General features: G+C 37.7%; 2 protein-coding genes and 1 long non-coding RNA gene across 4 annotated transcripts in view; 2 read left to right on the top strand and 1 right to left on the bottom strand.

Annotated features, from left to right (window-relative positions):
- Positions 1–8,923, top strand: part of UBE4A (ubiquitination factor E4A) — a 46,419-nt gene extending 37,496 nt beyond the window's left edge. The window contains exons 17-20 of the mRNA XM_001370630.4: positions 65–245; positions 709–856; positions 2,564–2,721; positions 5,729–8,923. Of these exons, the coding sequence (XP_001370667.2) occupies positions 65–245; positions 709–856; positions 2,564–2,721; positions 5,729–5,855 (614 nt within the window). The 3' untranslated portion in view covers positions 5,856–8,923. The remainder of the gene's footprint in view (positions 1–64; positions 246–708; positions 857–2,563; positions 2,722–5,728) is intronic.
- Positions 245–9,486, bottom strand: LOC103092640 (uncharacterized). Of its 2 annotated transcripts, none has more exons than XR_001630098.2 (3): positions 9,364–9,486; positions 3,590–3,701; positions 245–790 (listed from the first exon to the last, which is right to left on the bottom strand). It is a non-coding gene; the product is annotated as an uncharacterized LOC103092640 (long non-coding RNA). The 2 variants fall into 2 exon arrangements; XR_001630097.2 differs by having other exon boundaries at positions 9,037–9,480.
- On the top strand, positions 9,480–16,230 carry ATP5MG (ATP synthase membrane subunit g). Its single transcript, XM_001370609.5, has 3 exons — positions 9,480–9,918; positions 14,488–14,648; positions 16,033–16,230. Exons 1-3 carry the CDS (start codon positions 9,867–9,869, stop codon positions 16,129–16,131), a joined length of 312 nt encoding a protein of 103 aa, XP_001370646.1. The 5' UTR covers positions 9,480–9,866; the 3' UTR covers positions 16,132–16,230.
- The last annotated feature ends 7,527 nt before the right edge of the window (positions 16,231–23,757 follow it).

Below are 23,757 nucleotides of genomic sequence, written 5' to 3'. Positions count from 1 at the left end.
CTGTAGATAGTAAAGAAACTGCTAACAGTTTGAGTTCTTAGGGTGCTATCCATTTATGTTCCAGAGATCAAGTCCCTCTTTGTACATCCCTTCCTGGCTGAACGCATCATCTCCATGCTGAATTACTTCCTGCAGCATCTAGTTGGTCCTAAGATGGGAGCCTTAAAAGTCAAAGACTTCAGCGAGTTTGATTTCAAACCCCAGCAGCTCGTTTCAGACATTTGCAACATCTACTTAAATCTTGGGTACATGAAAGTAGATCTTTTCAGATCAGAGAGAAGGCTGATATGATTTTTTTTTTAATGTGGTATTGGTTGTGGGGTGGAAGAATGGTAATTTTGTGGAAACAGGAATGTAATGATGTATTTGTAATTTCTTTAAAAGCATGTTTTGAAAATTTGAACTTTACCCCAATGAGATTTTGTATGATGCAATGTGTGGAGAAATCTTAAGGGTAATAAATCATTTGCCCACCATAGAGTTAAATTTGAGAGGCTCTAGATTTATAAGAAAAATAAATATAATTTTTAAAACTGTAGGAAAAAACTCACTAGGCTTTTCATCCAGAGAGTTGCATGTAGTCTTCCTATATTACATTTACAATCGTGGCTTATAGGTAATAGGAGACCTTTTCTGAACCACAGTATACATGTCCTTTGTTTGACCTATTCTTTTCCACATTGTGTCTCTCTGATGCTGGCCATCCAGCGACGAGGAGAATTTCTGTGCCACTGTGCCCAAGGATGGGCGATCTTATTCTCCGATGCTCTTTGCTCAGACAGTCCGAGTCCTGAAGAAAATAAACAAGCCTGGAAATATGATTGTGGCTTTCAGCAATCTGGCAGAGAAGATCAAGGTGAGCCAAGGAAGCCACACTGTTTGGCTATTTACATCCTGTGCTAAAACCAGGCTGCCACTTTCACTACTCCCAAAAAATACTGCTTTGAGGAAGTGTAAAGAAGGTATATAAAAAGAGCTTTTTCATGGGTTAATTAATGATTTGGTGTACCCTCTTCCAGTCAATTTCATTCATTTGAAATGCTCAAGTGAAAATTTTTTTTTCCTATCTTACCCTCTGGAGGGCAAACTTTATTCTCAGTATCTCCTCAATCCCATATGGTCTCTCATTGAGAGAAATGTTTCCAATAATTACCCAGAATGAATACTTGAAAAGGACTGTCTTAGGTGCTTTATAATCACTCTCTCCTATGAAATGGTCCTTTTTAGACAGATCCTAGAAGTGAGTTACAAATACAAGGGAGAACACAAAACCCTACTATGGGAAGAGACTATTGTAAAAATACATTTATTCTTCTTCCCAGGGGTGATTTGTAGGGGTAAGGGTGTAAGGTGGCTCAAGGAGGCCTAGCATAAGAGCTAGTGAAATAGAACTCCCCAACCTAAGTATATGTTTTGCTGCCCTTAATTCATCTCCTCTAGATCTAGTAATTCTTTTGGCTGATTTACACTGTTATATTTCTGCATTGTTTAAGGTTAAAATAATTAACTGTTCCAATATAACAGAACTCCATTAGCAATTATCTTCTTTCACAGAAAATAAAAACTGAAATAGAAATGATTAAGAGGTTCAGTAAAGAAACTGGGACCCAACTATCCTTATACATAGACTATTTAATGCATTCCCTTTAAAAGACATCATCTTTTCTTTAATTGAACTATTTTTCAATGAGTGAGGCTTTCTTTATACTTAGAACCTGAACAATTTAATGGGTTGCTAAAGAAATTAAGTAATGCCAAGTTTTAAACTCAGGTAACAGTTTAGTGCCTTGCTTTTAATAGTTGACCATTGATAGCTATATTTCCATATGTAAAATTTCACTGCTCTTGTGGTTTCTCTACCTAAAACCAGAAATAGGTTTTCATATTCATATTCAGTCTACATGGAAGATTCTGTAACTATGCAAATGATGACCTTATCTGAATTCTGACATTTAGGAAAACAGGTGGAGGAAGAGAAAAGATTCTTTTCTATTGTGTTGTTTGACCTTTTCATACCAACATTTGGAACTCATTTCTAGCTAAAAGCAGCCAAGATGAATTTTTGTCTGAGGTATAAAAATTAAAAATTTAATCTCTAATAATAAAAATATTATATTTTACGGAGGCTTATTAAAGATCATTAGAAATCAAGGAATAAAGAGGAAACAAAATAAAAACCACGTGTACATGGCTGATTAGCCCATTTAAAATCCCCACTCACCACCATCACTGCTGATTCTACATCAGAGAGGAAGAGCCTCAACACCCACACCCTTTATCCTCTGTCTACAGGAAGTACATAATGACAGGAAATCAGTGGGCTCTCAGGATATGTAGTTCTTTTTTAGGGTAACAGATTTTCAATTATACATTGGGCAAGATTGATCATCTTGCTTGTGTCTGATTCGATGTTCATGGTACTTTCTTGGTGAAAAAATAAGCATTAGACTCACGTATCAATGCCAAAATAGTTAATGTTTAAATGTCCAGGCATAGCCATTGAGCCATCCATAACCAGTTGCTTTGTAAATCTAGCACTAACTACATGGTTTATTGTTTTCAGTCTCTTGCAGATCTCCAACAACAGGAAGAAGAGACCTATGCAGATGCCTGTGATGAGTTTCTAGATCCCATCATGAGCACACTGATGTCAGACCCTGTGATGCTGCCATCTTCTAGAGTCACTGTGGATAGATCCACAATAGCCAGGCATCTGCTCAGGTACACTCAAGAACTAAACAAACCTCAAGAGCAGAAACTATGTATTTTATTTCTCTGGTACCATCTCTTGCCACAAAGTATAGAGCTGTGAATACAATAAGTTTTCTCTATATTTATTAACTATTTGATCTGTGTGGTTAAGAGAAATTTAATGCCCCCAAAATAGTCTTAACTAGAAGGAGCTGTGGTTAAGAGCCCTAGGTCTGGAGTCAAGGAGATCTGAATTCAAATCCAGCCTCAGATACTTCCTAGTTGTGTGACTTTGGACAAGTCACTTAATCTCTGTATGCCTAGGAGGCAGCTGAGTAATTCATTGGGAAGAGTGCTAGACCTGGAGTCAGAAAGACCGGCGTTTGAATGCAGCCTTAGATACTTCCTAACTGTAACTCTGGAGGAGTCCCTTAACATCTTCTGACAAAGGATCCACTGGAAAAGGATAGGGCAAATCACTCCAGTATCTTTGCCAAGAAAACTTGAAAATTGATAGCTATGGATAGTGAAGAATCAGACCCAATGACTAGAAAACAACAAATTAGGCATCCCACTCAGAAATGCATATTCATAGGGCAGCTAAGTAGCACAGTGAATAGAGGCCTGGGCCTGGAGTCAGGAGGACCTGAGTTCAAATCTAGACTTTCTTTCTAGCTTTGTAACCCTGGGCAAGCCACTAAGCCCAACTGCCTAGCCTTTACCACTTTTTTATCTTAGAACTGATACTAAGACAGAAGGTAAGGAGGGTTTTTTTGTTTTTTTTTAAATACATACTTTTATCACTTCTTTCTTGAGAAAATCAACAAAGAGTATACATTGTGAAATATGTCAATTTGAATTTTTCTTCATAAAACTTTAGTGTTTAGTCTGTACTCACCATATGGGTTAACTCTTATCTTGGTGCTGAAGTTGTATTTGGCAGTGGCAGTCAGTATATGAAAGCTTTCCTCAGCCTTCTGTTTCAGCAGCTACCTGGAACTGAATATCACCTGCAGGGGCAAAATACTATTTCTTAAGTAGCTACTTAAGAATCTTGACCATTGCTGTTTTTAACAGCAATTGCAGGCAGAATTAGGGACTGAGAGGATCCTTGCCCTTACAAGTTGGTCTGAATTTGGTGGAAGGGTTTTGTTTTTTTTTTAACCATAAAAGAATAATACATATAAGGGATGTTTCAATGTAGAATAGGAGTTAGTCACCAGGAAATGATAAGTTTAAAAAAACAAAGGAACAAACATCAGTAAATTTATTTTGAAAAGCAGACAGCAAGCAATATGAAGTCAGGAAGACCTGAATTCAAATCACACATCTAACACATACACAGATCACTGAACAAATCCTTTAAATTCTTTCTATAGACTTGGACAAGAAAAAGAAAGCCACATCACAATTGGGGATATTGGGTATATGACACTGTACTAGGTGGTACTTTTTCACATTTTTGTAAGAATTTTCATATTGTAATAACCTTGATATATAGAGGGAAAATTTAGCATCACACAAAATTATAAACCTTCCCTTCTCTTAGAAAATCCTATTCTCTAGTTAGCCAACATAACTCAACAATATTGAGTCAAATGGATATTTACAAGGTCTCTTCCCTATTTTAGGATCATTACCCACATGGTAACTCAGCTTTTTATAACTTTTAAGAACTTATCATGTTGTCCCCACTAGCAGCTCCATACAAATAGCTTGTATGTAGATTCCTTTAAGCCTCAAGGAGACCTGAAATTTGAATGCTGAAAGATGAGACTTAAAGCTTCTATTATCAACTAAGTATTGCCTGGGCCATAACATTTGAGAAGAGGGAAGAGAAAAGGAGGGAAACCTTTATAGAGCACCTACTATGTGCTGAGTACTGTGTTAAGTGCTTTACAAATTTTATCTCATTTGATCCTCACAACAACCCTGGGAGGTAAGTGCTATTACTATCCCCATTTAAAGTTTAGGAAATTAAGGCAAACAGGTAAAATGGCTTGCCCAGGATCAACACAGCTAGTGTTTTTTTAACGTGGAAGTCTTCCTGATTCCAAGCCTACCATTCTATCCACTGTACCACCATTTGGGTGATATTTTTTGTTTGTTTTTTGTTTTCAGAAAGAAAAGAAGCTAATTTATACTAAAAGATTCCCCTGGAGGGTCCATGTAGGCAGTAAAGTGATACAGTGAATAGAGTGCTAGACTTAAGTCAGAAAGGCCTATGTTCAGATTTAGTCTCAGATATTTACTGCTATGTGACCCAGGGCAAGTCAACCAACCTCTATGCCTCAATTTCCTCATCTCTAAAATATGAATAATAATAGAACCTACCTCCCATGGTTGTTGTGAGGATAAAATGAGATATTTGTAAAGGGCTTTACAAACTTAAACCACTATATAAATGCTAGTTTTGGGGGCAGCTGGGTGGCTCAGTGGATTAAGAGGTAGGCCTAGAGATGGGAAGTTCCAGGTTCAAATCTGGCCTCAGACACTTTCTAGCTACATGACCCTGAGCAAGTCACTTAACCCCCATTGCCTAGCTAGCCCTTACCACTCTTCTGCTTGGAACCAATACTTAGTATTGATTCTAAGATGAAAGGTAAAGTTTTTTTCTTTAATTGAATAAAATAAAATAAATGGTAGGGTTTGGGGGTTTTTTAGAGCAAAAAGTTAACTGTTTTTGAATGGAATGGCCCCTTTTGGATATATGATGAAGCCTGTAGATTCCTTTTCAGAATAATATTTTTAAATATATGGTATAAAGATATAATTTTTCTCCCATTCAAGTTAATGGACATCCTGAAATCCGCGGACCTCAGGTCAAGGACCCCTGCTCTAAAGTCTAATTTTCTTAATCTCTGCCCTTTCCAAAAACCCAAAATAAGCATTTCAGAGAATAGGTTGCTCTGAAAGTCACTCAGTCACTGATCCTGCTTAATACAAAGTGAGGCAAGATCTTATATTGCTTGCCTCAGTGATCTGCATTGTTAGATATTATGATGGTAAATTTCTCTCTTCCTTCTCTTTATCCCAGTGATCAGACTGATCCCTTTAACCGTAGCCCCCTAACTATGGACCAGATTCGGCCAAACACAGAACTGAAAGAGAAAATCCAGCGGTGGCTCGCAGAGAGGAAATTACAGAAGGAACAACTTGAGTAAATAACTGTGAATTTAACAAACCAAAAGCCAACCCCAAGAATGTAGATAATATAGTCTATTGATTTCTCTCTCTCTGTTTCTCTCCTCTTCCCTTCCCCCAACCTTCTCTCCCCTCTGACTCCCTCGATCCCCCTCCTCTCCCTTCCCTGACCCCTAGTCTCTTTCCCTTCTCTTCTTTATCTTCCCTTTCTTTCCACCTTTCCCTCAAATGGAGAATTGCTATTGCACAGATAATTGTAGTTACAACTCAAGTCTGTGCTCCTCTGGCTTGCTGGTAATTATGCTTTATGTGACATCACCAAGTTTAGAAAGTCTCCAACTTTCACCTTTTTGTGTCCTCTTCCTCCTTTATTTCCCCCCTTCAACTTAGACTGTAATAATTTCAGCTTTACTAAAGCTTCTTTGTGGTCTCAGTATGGGAGAGGCTAATTCCTTATTGCTTTTCTCTTAAGTACTGGCTACTTACCATGAAAATTGCTCATTATTTTTTTATTCACTGCTATTAAGGACTTGTCACATATTTTGGTGGCAATTGGTATCACCAAAAAAATATTTTGGCCAGGTCCCTATCATTCTGTAAGCTGGACTTCAGCCTTTCTCCTTGTTACAGCTCTGTGATGTTACTGACACTTGTGTTAGATAATAACAAATTTAATGTGAATAAAATGCCTTGATGTTTGCATAGATAGGCTTTCTAAAAGAAAGTGATACACAGGATGGAAAGAGGTTATCTTATGCAATTTCTGTCTGAAGCCATCAGTTGTGTGATCGTGATGTTTGTTATTTTGGAATGGTACCCAGGGATACCATCTTATCCAAACACTCCCCTGTGGGGAGTCCTTTCCAATTATAAGGTAACACTACAATATTTTTATGAAGATAAGTGGGACATAGTAGCAGCTTTGATACTTCTAGTCTGTGTGTTCTAGGATAAAGGCATATGTCTGTTGATTCCTCTGGCATCTGCAAAAAAAAATTTTTTAAACTGTAATTGCAGGGACTAGAATTAAGTAGGAGAAAGTATGACAAGTTGTATTATGACTAAGGTTCTTTCCTCTCCATGTCATTTGAGATCAACACAAAATCTGTAATCTCTCTGTGTGTATATGTATTATTTAGGTGTAGTATAAACTCTATGCCAGTTTATATTTGTGCCTCTTGCATGATCATATGTGTGCAGTGTAGTGTGTAGACACATTTGCTGACACTTTCATTCTATCTAAATAAGAGTCTTAGAATGTAAAGAATGTATATTAATGTATATTTGGGCCTTTGGCTAGAGGATCTGACAGAGCTGGTCCCAGCCCAGCAAGTAGCTTGAGAAAAAAACCTTGAAGGCCACAGACATTTTGCATATTTGCCAGTGAATTTCAGTCCTATCCTCTTTAGAATGGATGGACTGTGATGATAGGCAGGCCACATTTGTTGAGTTTTATAAATTGAGTTCCCCACTTATGTGCTGGAAAATGCATCATAGTTCAAAACTTTTCCTTCCCTCAAGGACTGTTTTTATATGTATTATACCTGTAAACATAAGAAATTCCATAACTGAAAATTAATTTAACATGTTTAAATGTTTTTTTTGTTTGTTTGTTTTTTTAGGAAGTAGGGAGGGTTGGTCTGATTTAACATACATTAGGATGGGCTATGACCTCTTTAAAATGAGTTGGTATAGGTCTCTGGACAAATGTCCATTGAAAGTAGTTGTAATAGATTATCACTGTCTCAGTGTTTGTCTCATTTGGAAAACCATAAATCAGGTGGGCCAGAAAGGGGTGTTCTAGAGTGTGAGATGGCTTCCACCTGGTGCTTTGATTATATTGCTCTAGGAACCCAGGATTCTTTTACCAATGCCAGGATATGTTTGAGTTGCTCCAGGATTTGCTTATTATCTTGTCATTTGCTTCACTTCAAATCCATAACCTATAGCATTCTAAGAATGAATTGTATACAGAATCAAGCTGTCCAGCTACTACTGATATGTCTCATACATATACTTAGAAAATAAAACAAAGTTTTACAGGGAAAAGTGATTGGAAAGGGTGAGCAATGAAACTTCAAGTCAGCTGTCCCCAGCAGCTTTCTCAACAACAACCTCTATCTATGCTGCCTCTAGGATATGTAGTTGTATTTCTTTCTCTGTGTGGCCTTTACATTGTAAGCCTTTCTTAGCAAGTGTTTAAAAATCTACGTTCTTGAAAATCTCCATGTATGGCTGCAGCACTAGCAATAGTGCCTATCATCTGCTGCTGAATTCCTTTAAATTCACATCACAGTCCAACAGAATGGAAGAAGTATGTAGTTTAAGGCTACCCATTGGTGGTAAAGCCATTGCCCCCCTGTGCCTTTCTTTCTCAAAGTGAACGAATTAAGGGCACCTCTGGAAAAAAAAAACAACCTTTTTCAAATGATCATCTTCCTTTAGACAAGGGTGTAAATGAAGCTCAAGGAAATGTTTTCATTTCCAGCAAACTCAGAAGCAACTCTTTAAATTTATATGTTGAAGGGTATTAAAAGAGGTTTCTTAAAGAGTTGGAACATTTGATAAGAAAATAAAGACTAATCAGTTCCAACACTGCTTATAATTTTACAAGTGATATTAAAATTGAATATTTAGTAGGTTTTATCAAGTGTTACAAGGTTTTTTTTTTTAAATACAGTTCTTAATATGCGTATGAAAATTGGAAGGATCATTTCCATCTTTGCAGCTGGTAGCTGTGATTTTTTTAAAATAGTTAAAGGTGTCCAACTGTAACAAGGCTGTTTTGCTTTATCTGATCTGGTTGCTGTGTCGCCATTAGAAAAGGCATCAGCTCCTCAGGTGCTTTTGCAAGCCCGAGTCTGGTACTGCATTGTGTTGCAGTATCACGTGAGGAAATAATCCATGGGCCCTGGCTAATAGAAAAAGAATCCGGAGAAGAAAAATGGAGAACCAAAAAAGTTTTGCCATTGAAATACGTGGTCTTCCAAACTGTGTGTAGAAAGGTTCCAGGGAGTTTACGGCTTGTCAATCTTTTGCCTGGGTGTTTGTGCAGAACTTGTATTTAATAAACCAATACCTGCCTAGAGCCACCGTCACTACTTCCCTCTCTTTATTGCTGTCTTCCATAGGGTGCGTTTCCCCTTCCCTCTCCTCCCCCTCCCCCCAACTCCCCATCCCCGGTCCCTCAAGGCAGCCTACCAGGCTCTCGCCACCCGGGGCTTAGGGTCCGAGCCCGAGAAGTCCTCAGGGGAAGGGGCGAGAGAGCAGAGGGAGCCAAGCCGGAAGAGGTGACCCTCATCAGGGGAGCGGACACAAGACTCCCGGTTCCCGGGGGCGGGATGGCAGCAAGGCTGCTGGACCCACCGCGGTCTCCAATAAACGTTTTTGGTTTAGAAATCTCACTTTCTGTTTCATGTGAGGAAACCCCTTAGGAGAGAGTAATGACAAGGCTACGGTCACTAGGCGGGTCAGGACAAGAGCCCGGGGTGCCTTTCTTATTCCAGGGCTCATTCTCAATCGGAGTACCTGCACAACAATAAACTGCGCCTCACACTTTGGGGAAGACGTAGAGCCCACCAGCGGACCAAAGGCGTGGGGGAGGGCTAGAGGAAATAGTGCGTGCGCAATGTAAAGTCCAGAACTCTTCACGCAGGCTCCTTTCCTAACTTCCGCAACCCGTTCCGTCAGTTCCTAGCTCCTAACTAAGGTTGTCCAAGTAATCGCCTGTTTGGGTTTTTCTTTATGTGCTTCTGGAGGCCCCAACAAGGCACATGTAATACATAAAAAACATTTTTCGTGCCTGTTATCATTATTCTGGATCCACCTTCTCTGAGGCAAATGAATTAAAAGTTCCCAGCCTTAGGTATCCTGAGGCGAGGCGCGCTATGGATGCCCTAGTTAGGAATGGGGCGAGGAAAGGTCCTAGGGTTTGGGTCCTTCCAGAGGGTGACATTCAACCGGGAGCCTGCGGCCCTGAGTGAGTGAAAGACCATCTTTACCAGCTTTGTGTTCTTTCGCTCCCCATCGTCATGGCCCAGCTGATTCGTAATGCAATCGAGAAGGCCCCAACGCTGCTTAACGGTGAGCGGATTCAGGTCTCTTGTCCTGACCTGTCGGACTGGGCCAGGGACGCGGGTGGGGAGGAAGGAGGCATCCGGGTAACTCGCTGTCCTGTCTAGGACCACCCGGCCGGGCCTCCCCAGGGCTCCTGGTTGCGGGCTCCATTAATATCTGGCCTGGGAGGACAGGAGCAACCCCTTTCAGTTCCTATCGTGGCATGGGTGGGGGTCGCGTCCGAAGCTCCTGTAAGGTCTGCTCTGCGTATCCCCTTTACCTGCTTCTGTTCGCTGGGCTTTAGAGAGGACTTCTTTGAATCCTCCTAGTTTGGAGGTTCTTAGAACAAAAGGGAAACTGGCTGCAGAGAGGCGGCGGTCCTGAGGACCATTCCCAGCCCCGAGAACCCAGCGGTTCACGAAAGTGCTTTGAATCCCACAGAATTAAGGTTCTGTCTCCATTCTTCCTTGCAGGCGACCCTGTAAGCCATTCATTGCACGTAAATCTGTTCATGGGGTGTCTTTCTGTGAGTTTAAACTCCAGGCATCCTAAGAACCAGAAGAGAAATAGAGATCACAAGTTTGAGAGATGGACATTGTGACAGGGGAAAGAGTACTGATGACCTTGGAACCTGGGAAGACTTGGTCCTAAATACTGGTTCTAACAGTAGCTTGGTGTCTTTAGACTGCTTACCCACTTTAAATCTCTGATTAAGCAAATAAAATGGTATTTTGTACTGCATATTATAGGGTTGTGTAGATGAGCAGAGCGATTTGTAAGTGTGAATAGATACCATCCAATCTGGCTAAGGGATAGAACATTCTGCAGGAATTGAATCACTGATACTTTTTTGGATAATTTTTTTTTTGGTAACTTTAAATTATGAGTAATAACTAGTATTCTGGATGAACCATTTTTTGAATGCTTATCGATAAACCTTTTTGTTTGTTTTATCCATCTGTAAAGTCCTGGCATTACTCCACTTGGATCACACTTTATAGTTTTACCAAAAGTTTACTTACTTTATGCAAAGGATTCCTTTGAAGCTCTTTCATCTCCTCTAGCTCCAAATCTTCAGTCCCAAATAACAAGTTTCTGGGTTCTAACAATTAGGGCTGATGTGCAGCATCCCTATTTTAAATGAAACCTTGGGTGGTGGTAAAGACAGCTAGAATTGGAACCCATATCCTGATAACACATCTGAAACTTTTTTCTGTTGTAGGAAACATAAGAAATATGAGCTTCCTTACTTTAAAAAAATAAATACTGTGTAATTCTGTGCCTGACACAATCTAATTCTCTTCAGTTTCTTCCACCTTGCAGCCCCTCCTTGGTAGTAAACTAGTCTTACTCCTTGTCCTTTTATTCATGTAGGTACTAAAAGGGATAGTGCCAAACTTGCAAAAACCATATACAGTCTCTTCATGTTTTCTTATAGGATCAAATTACTAATTAATAAAGAAATACTTTTTTAGTATTTTGCCAATGAAACAGTCATATTTGTGAAATGTCCTTTAACTGAGATAACATCTGAAAGTCAATTATGATGCACATCCTCATTTAGACAAGATAAATGGGAGGGGTTTCCAAAATAAAGAGGTTGTTTTTTTTTTTATTATCTGTATCAGATTATCCATTTAGTGGGTTACTAGTGAATATTGCTTTTGGGATCTAGGATGCTTTACACCTTACCCCCAAGAACCAGCACATTCACCAACTGGTGTGTAATGGAGGGTTATAGATTGATTTTACCAATCAAAACAGAAGAATAAAGATAAATAGTAAAAATATCATTGTACATGCTCAAGTAAAACATAAAATTTAACATTATTAGCTATTGGATAGTTAAATGGATTATTGAGAGGTATTTAAATTCTAGAAGTTATAGCAAAAGAGGTTGGTGGAGCCAAGTCAGTAACAAAATACACATATTTAATTCATTCTAATAATTACTCCAGAGTATATATATTTTGAAAATTAAAATGTCTGCTGGTTATATTATTTTAACTTTGTCTTGGTGTAGTTTATAATACATCACAGTTTTATAGCCATCAAACTTCTCAAATAGTTGTTTAACAAATTGATTCTCAGTATAGTAGAAATCTGATTATATGAATGTATACTCTAATAATATATATAAAGCATCTAATTTTGACAGTGTGGATACTTTTACACCAGGTAAATTACAGCTTATCTCTAATTTAAATAATCTCACCACTTGTGATAAACCTTTCCAATGTAGTGAAACTCATGACAAACCTGTGCTCTTGTCTTTTCAGCTTAGGTAGGACCTGCCAGAGTTTATGCTTCCCTGGCATAGGGAATTGAGAACCTCAGGTTCACCTCCATGCTACAGTAAAGTGTCAAGAATAGAAAACTTAACCCTTCCCCACCACCCTATCCCACCCCTGAAGGGAAAAAAAAGATCAAATTAAAAGAACATAAATGAGTCTGAAAACTTCATTTCTAGTCACAACTTGGCTATAATGAGTTTAGTAACCTTGAGTAAGTCATTTCACCCCTTCTGTGAAATAAAATATTTAGACTAAATCAAGAAACATACAATTAACCCCCTCCTGTTGTTTCAATCACGGTGCTAAGTGATGACTAAATGATATCTAAAAACCCTTCCAGCCTTAAATTTTTTATGAAATTGTTAGAAAAAAAGCAATGTAATTAACTTGAATTTGATCTAGTTTTTTTTCTCATTTTATTTTTTTTAGGATATTTTTCCATGTTTACATGATTCATTTTCTTTCCCTCCCCACTCCCAGAGCCTTTTTCCATATTATTCATTTTTGCTATAGAGTGATTTTTTTTAAGCCTAGTCCCCAAATCACATATCTATATATACATGTGATAAGTAATGTTATATGTTTTGCTTTTGCATTTCTACTCCCATAGTTTCTTCTCTTGATGTGAATAGCATTTTTTTACATAAGTCCTTCAGGAGTGTCCTGGCTTGTTGCATTGCTACAGTAGCAGATTTTTTCACAATATTTTACTTTCTGTGTACAATGTTCTGGTTCTGCTCATTTCACTTTGCATCGGTTCATTGAGTGAACTAATTTTTTAAAATTGTGTTATCCTATTCAAACCATGCTTCTTGTTAACCCTCCCTCATTGGCCAACATACAGACTTTTCTACATCATTTCTTAGAGATTTTGTATCTCTGTAAATATTTACATGCTAGAAAGACTCTTAGAATGTCATCTAGCCCATTCCTTTCATTTTATGGATGAAAAAACTGAGAATCTAAGAAAAAAAAAGAATCTAAGACATTACTAAAGCTACACAGGTAATAAATGAAGACCTGGGTTTCAGGTCTTCTGACAGAAACCTAGTACTTTTTCTATTATACCACACTGCCTTGCAGTGAATAATTGAGGTTCACAAGGAAGCCTCAAACCTTATATTTGCCATTAATTTTTCTTCTCAGCCAAATCCTATAGCAAAATTACTAACACTAAAAACTCAGTAGCTTTAAACAAAAAAATTTCCCTTCCTGAGCTTGGTATTTTGGATGCTAATCAGAAATAAAATCCAAGGGGACAGCTAGATGGCTCAGTGGATTGAGAGCCAGGCCTAGAGATTGAGAGGTCTTGGTTCAAATTTGGCTGCAGACATTTCCTAGCTGGGTGATCTTGGGCAATTCACTTACTCTGCATTGTTTCTGCCTTGGAACCAATGCATAGTATTTAATTCTAAGACATTAGTTTAAAAAAAAATTCCAATAGGAAGGAGGGAGGAAGAACAAATAAGGAGTATGGATCTTTATACCTTATTGTATGTTCACAAGTTTGTTCTGTTTATTGTTTTTATTGTAATTTTTCATTCAAAAAAAGCCATCTTAATATTGTTACTGCTACAGTTCTATAACTACTTTGATGTAAGTAGTGACTTCAGTTAACTCAGGAGATGACAAATTTTTCTTGAATTTTTAACATAAATAAGGAAATTTAATCTTTGTTAAATACACATTCTTTATCCTGGCTGCTATAGACTTTTGCAGTATTGTTTCTACTGCCTTTGAAAGAGGAACAGCTGTGCTTTTGTTAAAGGAAGGTTCAATCCAGCACATATTGATAATAGATACTAAAAATGGATGCTTTTGGTGTAATTCCATTTGGATCAAGTTATTCAAGCCAAATATTGTGGCAGGTTTTCAGTGTGATTCAAAATGTACTATTCTTCCCTCCCCCACTCACTCCAGTCCAGTCTCTATCAAGTATTTATAATAAAATTGCTGTTACTTCCTTAATGTATAAGACCAACATGTACAAACTATGTAGTCAAATGGATTTCCCATTCGTAAACCAGCCAACAAGCAGTACAGCTTCTGACTAGCAAAGTCCTTGCATAAGTGTGCTTAAAGGCTTCCTGCCTGATTGAACTTCCCCTGTGACACAGGTGTTAGGCATCTTTAATAGCTGCTGGTTACTAGGGAGCAGCTTTTACTCTTCATACAGGGTGCACATTTGGTATAAGCAGTGAATGAATGTGATGCATGAATAAATATTTGTGTCCAACCCACACATCTGCTTCTTTCAGTCTCCAGTGAGTTCATCCTGGTTTTTTGGGTTTTTTTCTTCCAGCTGCTGCAAATTATTCGAAGCCTCGATTGGCTATATTTTGGCACTATGCCAAGGTTGAGCTGATTCCTCCAACTCCTGCTGAGATCCCTGGAGCCATTGAGGGCCTGAAAAAAATAATTGTATCAGCTCGAACTGGTAGCTTCAGAAATCTCACAGTTAAGGTAACCATGGACCAAATGAAAATGGATGTGCATAACAGAAAATGTTTTCCCCTGAGGTTTTTCTGATCATTTTGATTAACACTTGTGTTTTCAAAGTGAAGCTGAAATCAACAGAATGTTAGCTCCAACTTAAATGTCAAGGAAGATTTTTACCTTGCTAATTTCTCCATAGTAGAGATCAATGTCCAACCCCAATTAAAGCAAGTAACTGACGTTCCAATTAGGTAGCTCTTTTCTTAATTTTACATTGGTTTCTGCTTTGATGATTGCACCAAGATCCAGTTGCTTACTTTTACTGACTCCATTTTTGTGCATTTCTGGCCCCGAGATTCTCTAGTTCAGTCAAAAGGCTGTTTGGATATATCATAAGCAGAAAGTACTTTCCTGGAAGAAGAAGAAAAAAAAAACAAACCCAGACCTGGAAAGCATATTATATGGTATAAAGGAATATTAAATTGAATGAAGATAAAAATCTAAAAGCTATAAGGATTGGAGCTTGGAATTCCATCTTCTATTGCTTGACCTAGGCTATGGGATGCAAAGGGAATAAAGTACTAAGTACACCCACATCCTGAAAAACTTAGTAATTTTTCACAGACTCAAAATTGCAGTAAGTAATTGTAAATTTAATGCAAAATAAAAAAAACCTCAGCCAACTCCCCAAGGAAAGGAAGTCTTGAATTCACTGTGAAAGTAGTATCATATTTTTCTTTTCATCAAGAGTTTGTTTTATGTCTACATGAGAAAGTGCTTTTGAAGAACTCATTTAAACATTTGCTGTTACAGAAAATACAAACGGAAAAGACAGGTTGAGTTATTCTTGTTAAAATTCAGGGGTTATCAGCTGAATGTTTGAGAATTTTCTTGGACCAGATAATAGTGAAAGACTGATGGCCCTCAGCAAAATGGTATCTGTCTAAGAGACAATTCTCATCCTTTAATATTTTCTTCTGCCAGACAGAAATGTCTTATTTCTCTGTAACTTTTCCTTCCCTATGAATGGTATTTCTAGATGTATTTAGATTCTAAGTATTCTAGCTATTTCTAGGATATGTGGATAGTTTCAGAGCTCCTAAATCATCCTATAAACTAGTAATGAAAGGATTAAGTCAGCTCAGAACTTTAAAGAATGATTTGAAAATATTTTCTTTAAAGTATGAACTCTGGGTTATCATTTTCATTATTGAGATTTCTAATGTTCTCAGCAGTTGAATAAATTTATTAACCTGTCAGTAATTCTTAACTTTCACTTAAAATTTAGTTGTCCTGAACTGAATAGTGTTCTTTTGGTCAGCATCACAAAACTGTGATGGAGAATAGATATAAGAAAACATATGCCTTAAATAAACTATGGTTGTTTTTTGTTTTTTTCTTTTTCTTTCAGGAAGCTGTGCTAAATAGTTTGGTGGCCACTGAGGTGTGCATGTGGTTTTACATTGGCGAGATCATAGGCAAGGGTGGCATCGTTGGATATGATGTTTAAAGACCAACACTTAGCATCCGAGTGTTTGATTTATCCTTTTTGTGTGTTTGTGGAACGGATATGCCTAGACTTCTAAATAAAAGAAGGAAATAATGTAAACTTTGGTATTTTCTCTGTCTCATAGTATGGAGGGTTGATGGGGGACGTTTTGTTCCCTTAGTATTCATACCTTTTTTCTTCTGTCATTTGGGTACTCTTTTTCAATGATTAAAATCATCACACAGATGCTTTTCAGTATCTTTCCCACTCTGAAGAATGTGATGTACCTGTTTAGTTTGCTGTCTGATTTTCCTTTAGTATATTCTCTAACTTGAGTCGATCATTTAGATACATGAGAATAAGGAGTTTTAGTCTAGCACCGTATATTCAGAAAAAAATCAGTGACAAAAGGTTTTTTACTTATGATAGCAAAATCAGTGTGAAAAACTATGATATCTTTATCATAAAATTTATTTTTTTTACTATAAATAACTATGAGAAAAATGTAGGAAACTTCTGCCAAAAGAAATGTTGGCAGGTTTATTCTTGTCTTCAACATAGCTTCACCTGTAAGAGAATAGTAGAGGTATGCAAAGAGGGAACTTGCTGACTTCTGTTAAAAGTAATATAGAGGGGTCAGCTGGGTGCCTCAGTGGATTGAGAGCCAGGCCTAGAGACAGAAGGTCCTAGGTTCAAATCTGTCCTCAGACACTTCCCAGCTGTGTGACTCTGGGCAAGTCACTTCATCCCTATTGCCTAGCCCTTACTGCACTTCTGCCTTGGAGCCAATACACAGTATTAACTCCAAGATGGAAGGTAAGGGTTTTTTAAAAAATAAATAAATAAATAAAAGTAATATAGAGTGAATGAAATATGTTACCTTCATTTTTATAACATCTCATTCTGGCAGTAGTCTGTTATGCCACCAAACTCTAGGGTTTTATGATCATTTTCAAAAAACATTAAGTTCTGTCGTTGTGAAAAACAGTGTAAGGTCTCAGAAGTAATAAGGTGTGTTCACAGGCAGATACAGTTTTTCTAGCACTCACAGAGCCTTTGTGCTCTTTACAACTTAAATATTGGTAATATTAAAATATTCCACCATTGTTACCAGTTTCATGAAAGAATAAATGCAACAGACTGGTATGAAAACTCCTAATTTTTGGTTTTTTTCTCTCACTTATTTAGCCAATGGTATATGAAGATCTAAAATGAAGACCATATCCTGAAACACTGGATTGGAGTTAGTCAACTAGAATTATTTTGAAAACTTGCAATAGTTTATGATTATATGGCTACAGTCTTTGTGTGATGTTAAGAACCTTGCTTTTAGTTCCCTGATACCTTTACAGTCTTCTGGCATGGTTATCTACTGCAGTAGTAGGCAAGTCCATAACTACTTCAATGAACTCTGAGAATTGAGTGAAATAGTATATAGGCACTTTTTTTAAATCCTTACCTAATGTTTTAGAATCAGTACTATTAGTTCCAAGACAGAATAGCTATAAGGGCTAGACAGCTGGTGTTAAGTGACTTACCCAGGGTCACAAAGTAATTATCGGAGAGCAGATTTGAACCCAGGTCCACACAACTCCAGACCTGATGCTCTGTTCACTGTGCTACCTAGTTGCTCCTCCAAGGCACTTTAGAAAACTTTAACAGTGCTTTATAAATGTTAAATACCTCTCTCTGTAGATAGCATATAGATACTAATGTTGGGGGGTTTTATGCAGTAGAGAAATGTGTAGTAGAAAGAAAACAGAATTTGGGAGTCAGAAAAGACCTGGATTCAAATTTTGCCACTAATGCCTATTGTGTAACCATAAGCAAGTCACTATCTCTAAACATTAGTTCCTTTTTTTATAATTTGCAATATTAGAAATTAACCTCACAATATTGTAAGAATCAAAACAACTATAATTTATTCAAAACATCTTGCAAACATGGCTATTGCCTCAAATGCAGAACACTATTTGCTCCTTTTTGCATATATGATGTAATTTTAACTTTGAAATGACTTTTAAAATTATTTATTACTACCTGTTTTGCTAGTCCATCATAAGAACTTTTCCATCTGAGTTACAGCTGAAACTCTTTTTCTCTTGGCTCTCCATTAGAATATGGGCTCATTAAAAGCAAGGACTGCCTTAATTTTCTATTTGTTGTATACCTCGCACTTAACACAGTGCTTTGCACATAGTAAAGGTTTAGAGTGTTTACTATCACTCATTCAAAAGGGATGACCTTTCTAAATGATAGGCAAGGAAGTGAAATGTCAGCTGAAATCCAGGGTGTTGTTTTGCTGAAACAAATGTTGCTGTCTTTACCTACTGCTTCAGTAAATGTGTGGTCAAAACTTAAAACCAAGCTTTCCAAATGGCTTAGAGTGAGAGTGACAGAAAATTTCTAACACTAACTGGATGATCACACCAAAAAGATCTCAAAACAAATGTACTACAGAGCTGTTTCCTCTTTATGACCAAATAGTTGAACTGGCAAGGAATAACATAAAAAGCTTCCTTCCAAATTAAAATCTCAGGGCCTCACAAGACCTATTCCATTATATTATGCCTCTCATTAGATATTTTGTCAAGATGATAAAAATGTCAGGATCTTACATTTGGGGAATTAGGTTAATTTGTTAAAATAGAATAGGTGGATTAGTATTTCTCCATGTGAAAAAGCTGCCCCTGCTAGTGGGACCACTGTGAGGAGTCACAGAAGAACGAAGTTGCTGCTTGTCTGCCTATTCCCTCTCTTGCCAGTTACTGTGCTTTCTTGTTTCTGTTCAATAATATAGCTGTGCTGGCTACAAAAAAAAAACATTATATTTATTAAATATGTCATTAACAAAGAAGCAGAACGCCTGTGATGCCTAAATGTATGAAGATATGAAGGCTAAAAAATAGGTGTATCATCTTTTGAATACAGCTCAGTTAAATCACCTTCACTTCTCATGATCATCACTGGCAATTACTTAGCACTTCAAAGTTTACAAAGTTCAGGGACATCAAAGTGACTCAATGGATTGAGAGCCAGGCCTACATATGGGAGATCCTAGGTCAAAATATGGCCAAAGATACTTCCTAGCTAAGTGGTCAAGTCACTCAAATCCCATTGCCTAAGCCTTATCAGTCTTCTTCCTTGGAACCAATGCCTAGTATCAATTCTGAGATAAAAAGTAAGGGTTTTTGGTTTGTTTGTTTTTTTAAGAGGATTACAAAGCTCTTCACCCGTGAGCTTTACAGCAGTAGGAACTCAAAGTATCCTAGCTTTATAAGTGAGGAAACTGGCAGAAATTAAGGAAATAAATAGCCAGAGGAGGGGCAATCTGTTGTAATGGTTAGGAAAATGTCCTCCGTCAGGAAGAGTGCAGAATTCAAGTGCTACTCATGTGCTGCCTTGACCTTTGACTAGAAATTGCAAAATAGTGGTCAGTCTGCATTGGTAACAGATGTTCCCTAAAGTTATAATGTTAAAAATCTGGTTAACTTCCCTTTACTACTACTATCCTTCCACCTCCCAAGGCACAAATAATCAAAAATTCCATCAGTCTCCCTCCTTAGCTATCTTAAACAGAGTTCTGTATTTCAGAACTCTGATTTCTCTGGTTGCCTTGGATCCTTTTTGTATCCTGTTATTCATCTTCCCACATATATGTAGACCTGTTTTGGTCTCCTGTTTAGTTCTTTGGACTTTATTGTTGGCTAAGTCTTCTATGTAGGACTCTATAACATGCTATAATACCTCCTAATCTTTAGGGTATTTATGCGAACTAAACTCTAAAATTGAGAATAATGAGAGAGAGTATAAGCCCTGATATAGCATTCTGGGGATAGCAGAAATACTTAGCTTGATGGTTTATCAGATTTCAGATGAAGCCTCCAGAAACTTAAGTTTCCAGAAGTTCAAAAAAAGTTCTATCCATCATTGATACTATTTAAATCAGCTAGAAAGTAACAATATGCCATAATCAGTGTTTGGGATTGGATTAACAAATAGACTGAATATAGTGGCAAACTGTCACAGAGGGCAATATGAGTTGCCCAGGGACCTAGAGAGACCCATTTCCTGAAGGCCTAGAGGCGGATATGACAGTGCTGCAGAACTGATATCAGCTGTGTTACTCTTGCACCGCTCAGTCTCTGACACTGAAAATTGATTTGGACCACTGATAAGCAGTCCTATAAAGCAAAGCTAGTGCTAGGCTACTTTTGCATCAGATGGACAAAGGGGACTACAGAAGCAAAGTGCAAAACAAAAGGAATATTTTCTGAAGTGCCCAGTCTTAGGTTGAAAATCCTAGGATTCCCTTAGGATCAGATAGCCTCAATCCTTTCTTGGGAGTAAAAACATTCTGTAAAATATGTTTCAGGGCCCATATCTTCTATGTAGTTGAAAGAAAACAAACAGGTTGCAGGGTTGTAACACCAGCCATTCTTTGCAAATTAGTTTTTCCTGTTGAGCCTTGTGGGTGGATCTCTTTTAGAATTATAGAAGTAAATAAGACTATATAGTCTTTTCTAGTTTTAAGTGGATTCCAGTGTCATCAAATCTAATGTCAATTAAAACAACATTATGTGGTTTCAACTATAGCCTACATATTAAAAGACCTTATTTTCCTTAAGAAAGCCCATATTTTTACATTGATGTCATAACACTCTGGGTACAGATAGGGTTGAGATAGACAAGAAATAAAAATAAAGACTGCACTAACAGATGCACTTCTGTGGAATAGTTAGATGATGCAAAAGCGGGTGCCAAATTCTGTAAGCTATATCCTCACAGGTTAGTGAAGCTGAGTTGTGTGTAACCTTAGTTTCTGTGAAATTCTCTTTACCCAAGCAGTAGTAATGAAGAATGAGTAGCCCAAAATATGGGTAAAGAAACAAAAAATGAAGCCACGAAATAAAGTAAAAATGGTCATTAATGGCATTTCAGTCCTTGACAGTTTACTCTGAACTTAGTTTATTTACCCTGAGCTGTAACTGTCTCCTGGTTATCCCCATCTAAATCAATATGCATTTATTAAGTGTCTACTATATGCCAAGGAAATAAATACCAAAGGGAAACGTGTTCTAGTAAGGGGAATGCAACAGATTCACAGATAAGCAAGTACAGGAAATAAGTACATGATGTTTGGGGGTAAAAGATGTTAATAATTATGGGAATCAGGACAACTTAGAACGAATCTTAAATTGTGCTTAATCTCCAAGAGATATAGGTGAAGAGGGTATGGAGGGCATCGCAAGTAAAGGAATGGAAGTGGGAGATGGACTGTCTTATGGGAAACAGCAAGTAGCTCAGTTTGATTAGATTAGGGAGTATGAGAGAAAGCAATTCATAATCAAACTGGAGAGATAGGCTAGTGCCATTTTGTGAAGGATTTTAAATGCCAAACAATGTGTATTTTAATGGCAACACAGGAACCATTGAAACATGCTGAGCTTAAACCTAGACCACTACTTGAAGAATGTCAGTTTGGCAGCTATGTGGAGATTAGAGTAGAATTAGAAGACTGGAGACAATGATATTATTTATGAGGCTTTTTCTGTAGTCCAGGTTCTGATGAGGACCTGAATGAGGATAATGGCTATGTGTGTGTTGAGGTGTATAGAGACAAAATAGATATTAAGGAGTGAGAATCAGCAAAACTTGGCAAGTGATTGAACTGAGGTATGAAGGAGAAAAATGAATGGATGAGTGGGCATATGGATGAAAATGGAAACCCATTTAATGAAGCATTTATTATGTGCAAAAGCACTGGGCCAAGTAGTAGGGTTACAAATAGAAAAGCAAGACAGACCTTGCTCTTAGGGAGCTCATGTCCTAATGATGTAGACAACAAATATAGCAAATTCAAGCTGTAAGTCAAATGGGAAGACCCCATGATCATAAAAGTATAGCAGCAAAGCCAATGGTAATCGATCTCCTTTAATGTCATTTTCATTGATAAAACCTTACCTTTGCATGTGGTCTGGTGTGAGAGACACTGCTATGCCCAGGATAATAGTTCTTTGATTTAACTACCCTATCATAGAAATTGGTTCAACATTACTATTTACTGGCTCCCTTTTCCTTCCCAGAGCAAATAAAAAATCCTCTATTTAGCATTCAAAGGCCTTCATTGCCTAGCCTCATCCATCCACTGACCTTTCTAGTTTTCTTACACCTTACTCCCAATGTCATACTCTTCAGTCCAGTGACACTGGATCTCTTACTGTTTCTCAAACAAAGTACTCCGTCTCTCTGCTCTGGGTATTTTCTTTGGCTATCTCACATTCCTGGAATGCTCTCCCTTTTCATCTCTGCCTTATTACCTTCCCTGTATTCCTTCAAATTCTAACTAAAATCATGCCTTCTTGGTTAGCTCAGTGGATTGAGACCCAGGCCTAGAGACGGGAAGTCTTAGGTTCTAATCTGGCCTCAGATACTTCCCAAATGTGTGATCCTGGGCAAGTCACTTGACCCCCATTGTCTAGCCCTTACTGCTCTTCTGTCTTGGAGCCAATGCACCGTATTGACTCCAAGATGGAAGATAAGGGTTTAAAAAAAAAATAATGCCTTCTAATTCTCAACCTCTCTTAATTCTAGTGCCTTCCCTCTTTTAATTATTTCCTGTTTTCCTGTATGTAGCCTTTTTGGTCACATTTATTTGCCTGTTGTCTTCTCCATTATATAGCATGAGCTTTTTGAGGGCAGGGACTATCTTACCTCTTTTTGCATCCATAGTGCTTAGCACAGTAGCTGGAGCATTGTGAGAGCTTAATGTTTATTGATTGACTCACTGACTAGTTTCAGAGATAGTTGATCCCCTTCTCTACATGGGTTGCTCTCCATGATGGTGGTAAGAACTAAGCTGGAAGCAGACCTGATGAGATGAAGCTAGGCACTCCTATTCCCTTTCTCTTTGGACTCATGGTCCTGGATTGTCTCTACTTGTATCTTAGTGGAGGTGGTGATTGAGGTGCTTTAATCCACCCAGTAGATACTTCTATCTCTCTTACGAGCATTTTCCTTTTTCAGCTCAGTTAACTAGCCTGCCCTGTCAGTGCAAATTGATTGTCAATTGGTGTAGAAGGGATAGATAGTGGGTTGTTTCTGCACAAGGATACTCCTCTCAGTGATGGCTACCAAATCTGGGATAAAGTCAGGGCTGGTGGTCTGAGGAGCATGCTGTTCCTGGGATTCTTGAGAAGAGTCAAGCATGACTTTTATGTCATCTTCTGGGTGACTACTTAGACCAGGACACATAACAATTTAGTCAATGCTGCAAACAGCATTTTCAAAACAACTCATTTTCATCCCCCTAAAAATGTCTCTGTTATGTCTCAAGAATGAAATCAAATGGATTTTATTACCTTATGTCCAAATTACCAGTTAAGGGTAAATACTTGCCATTTTTGTCTTAGAGTCTAAATTCTATTAACACTAGTGATTACTGGAATTCTAAGTAATTTGTACCCTTGATTTGTTTGTTTACTTGTGCCAGGTACTGGATACCACACCCTAACATTTCTAAAAAATATGAGTGGTTTTTGATTAAACCACTCTTTGTTTGTCCTTAAGGGCAAAAAGGGAAATTTCTTACAGATATCCAGCACATGACAAACACCTTGAGCACAGTATTTGGTTATTTTCTTCTTC

Source organism: Monodelphis domestica, chromosome 4, assembly GCF_027887165.1.
Source record: "Monodelphis domestica isolate mMonDom1 chromosome 4, mMonDom1.pri, whole genome shotgun sequence".
In the NCBI taxonomy this organism is placed as follows: domain Eukaryota; kingdom Metazoa; phylum Chordata; class Mammalia; order Didelphimorphia; family Didelphidae; genus Monodelphis; species Monodelphis domestica.
The sequence above is the reverse complement of the archived record's forward strand: the minus strand, read 5'-3'. Positions and strand labels throughout refer to the sequence as shown.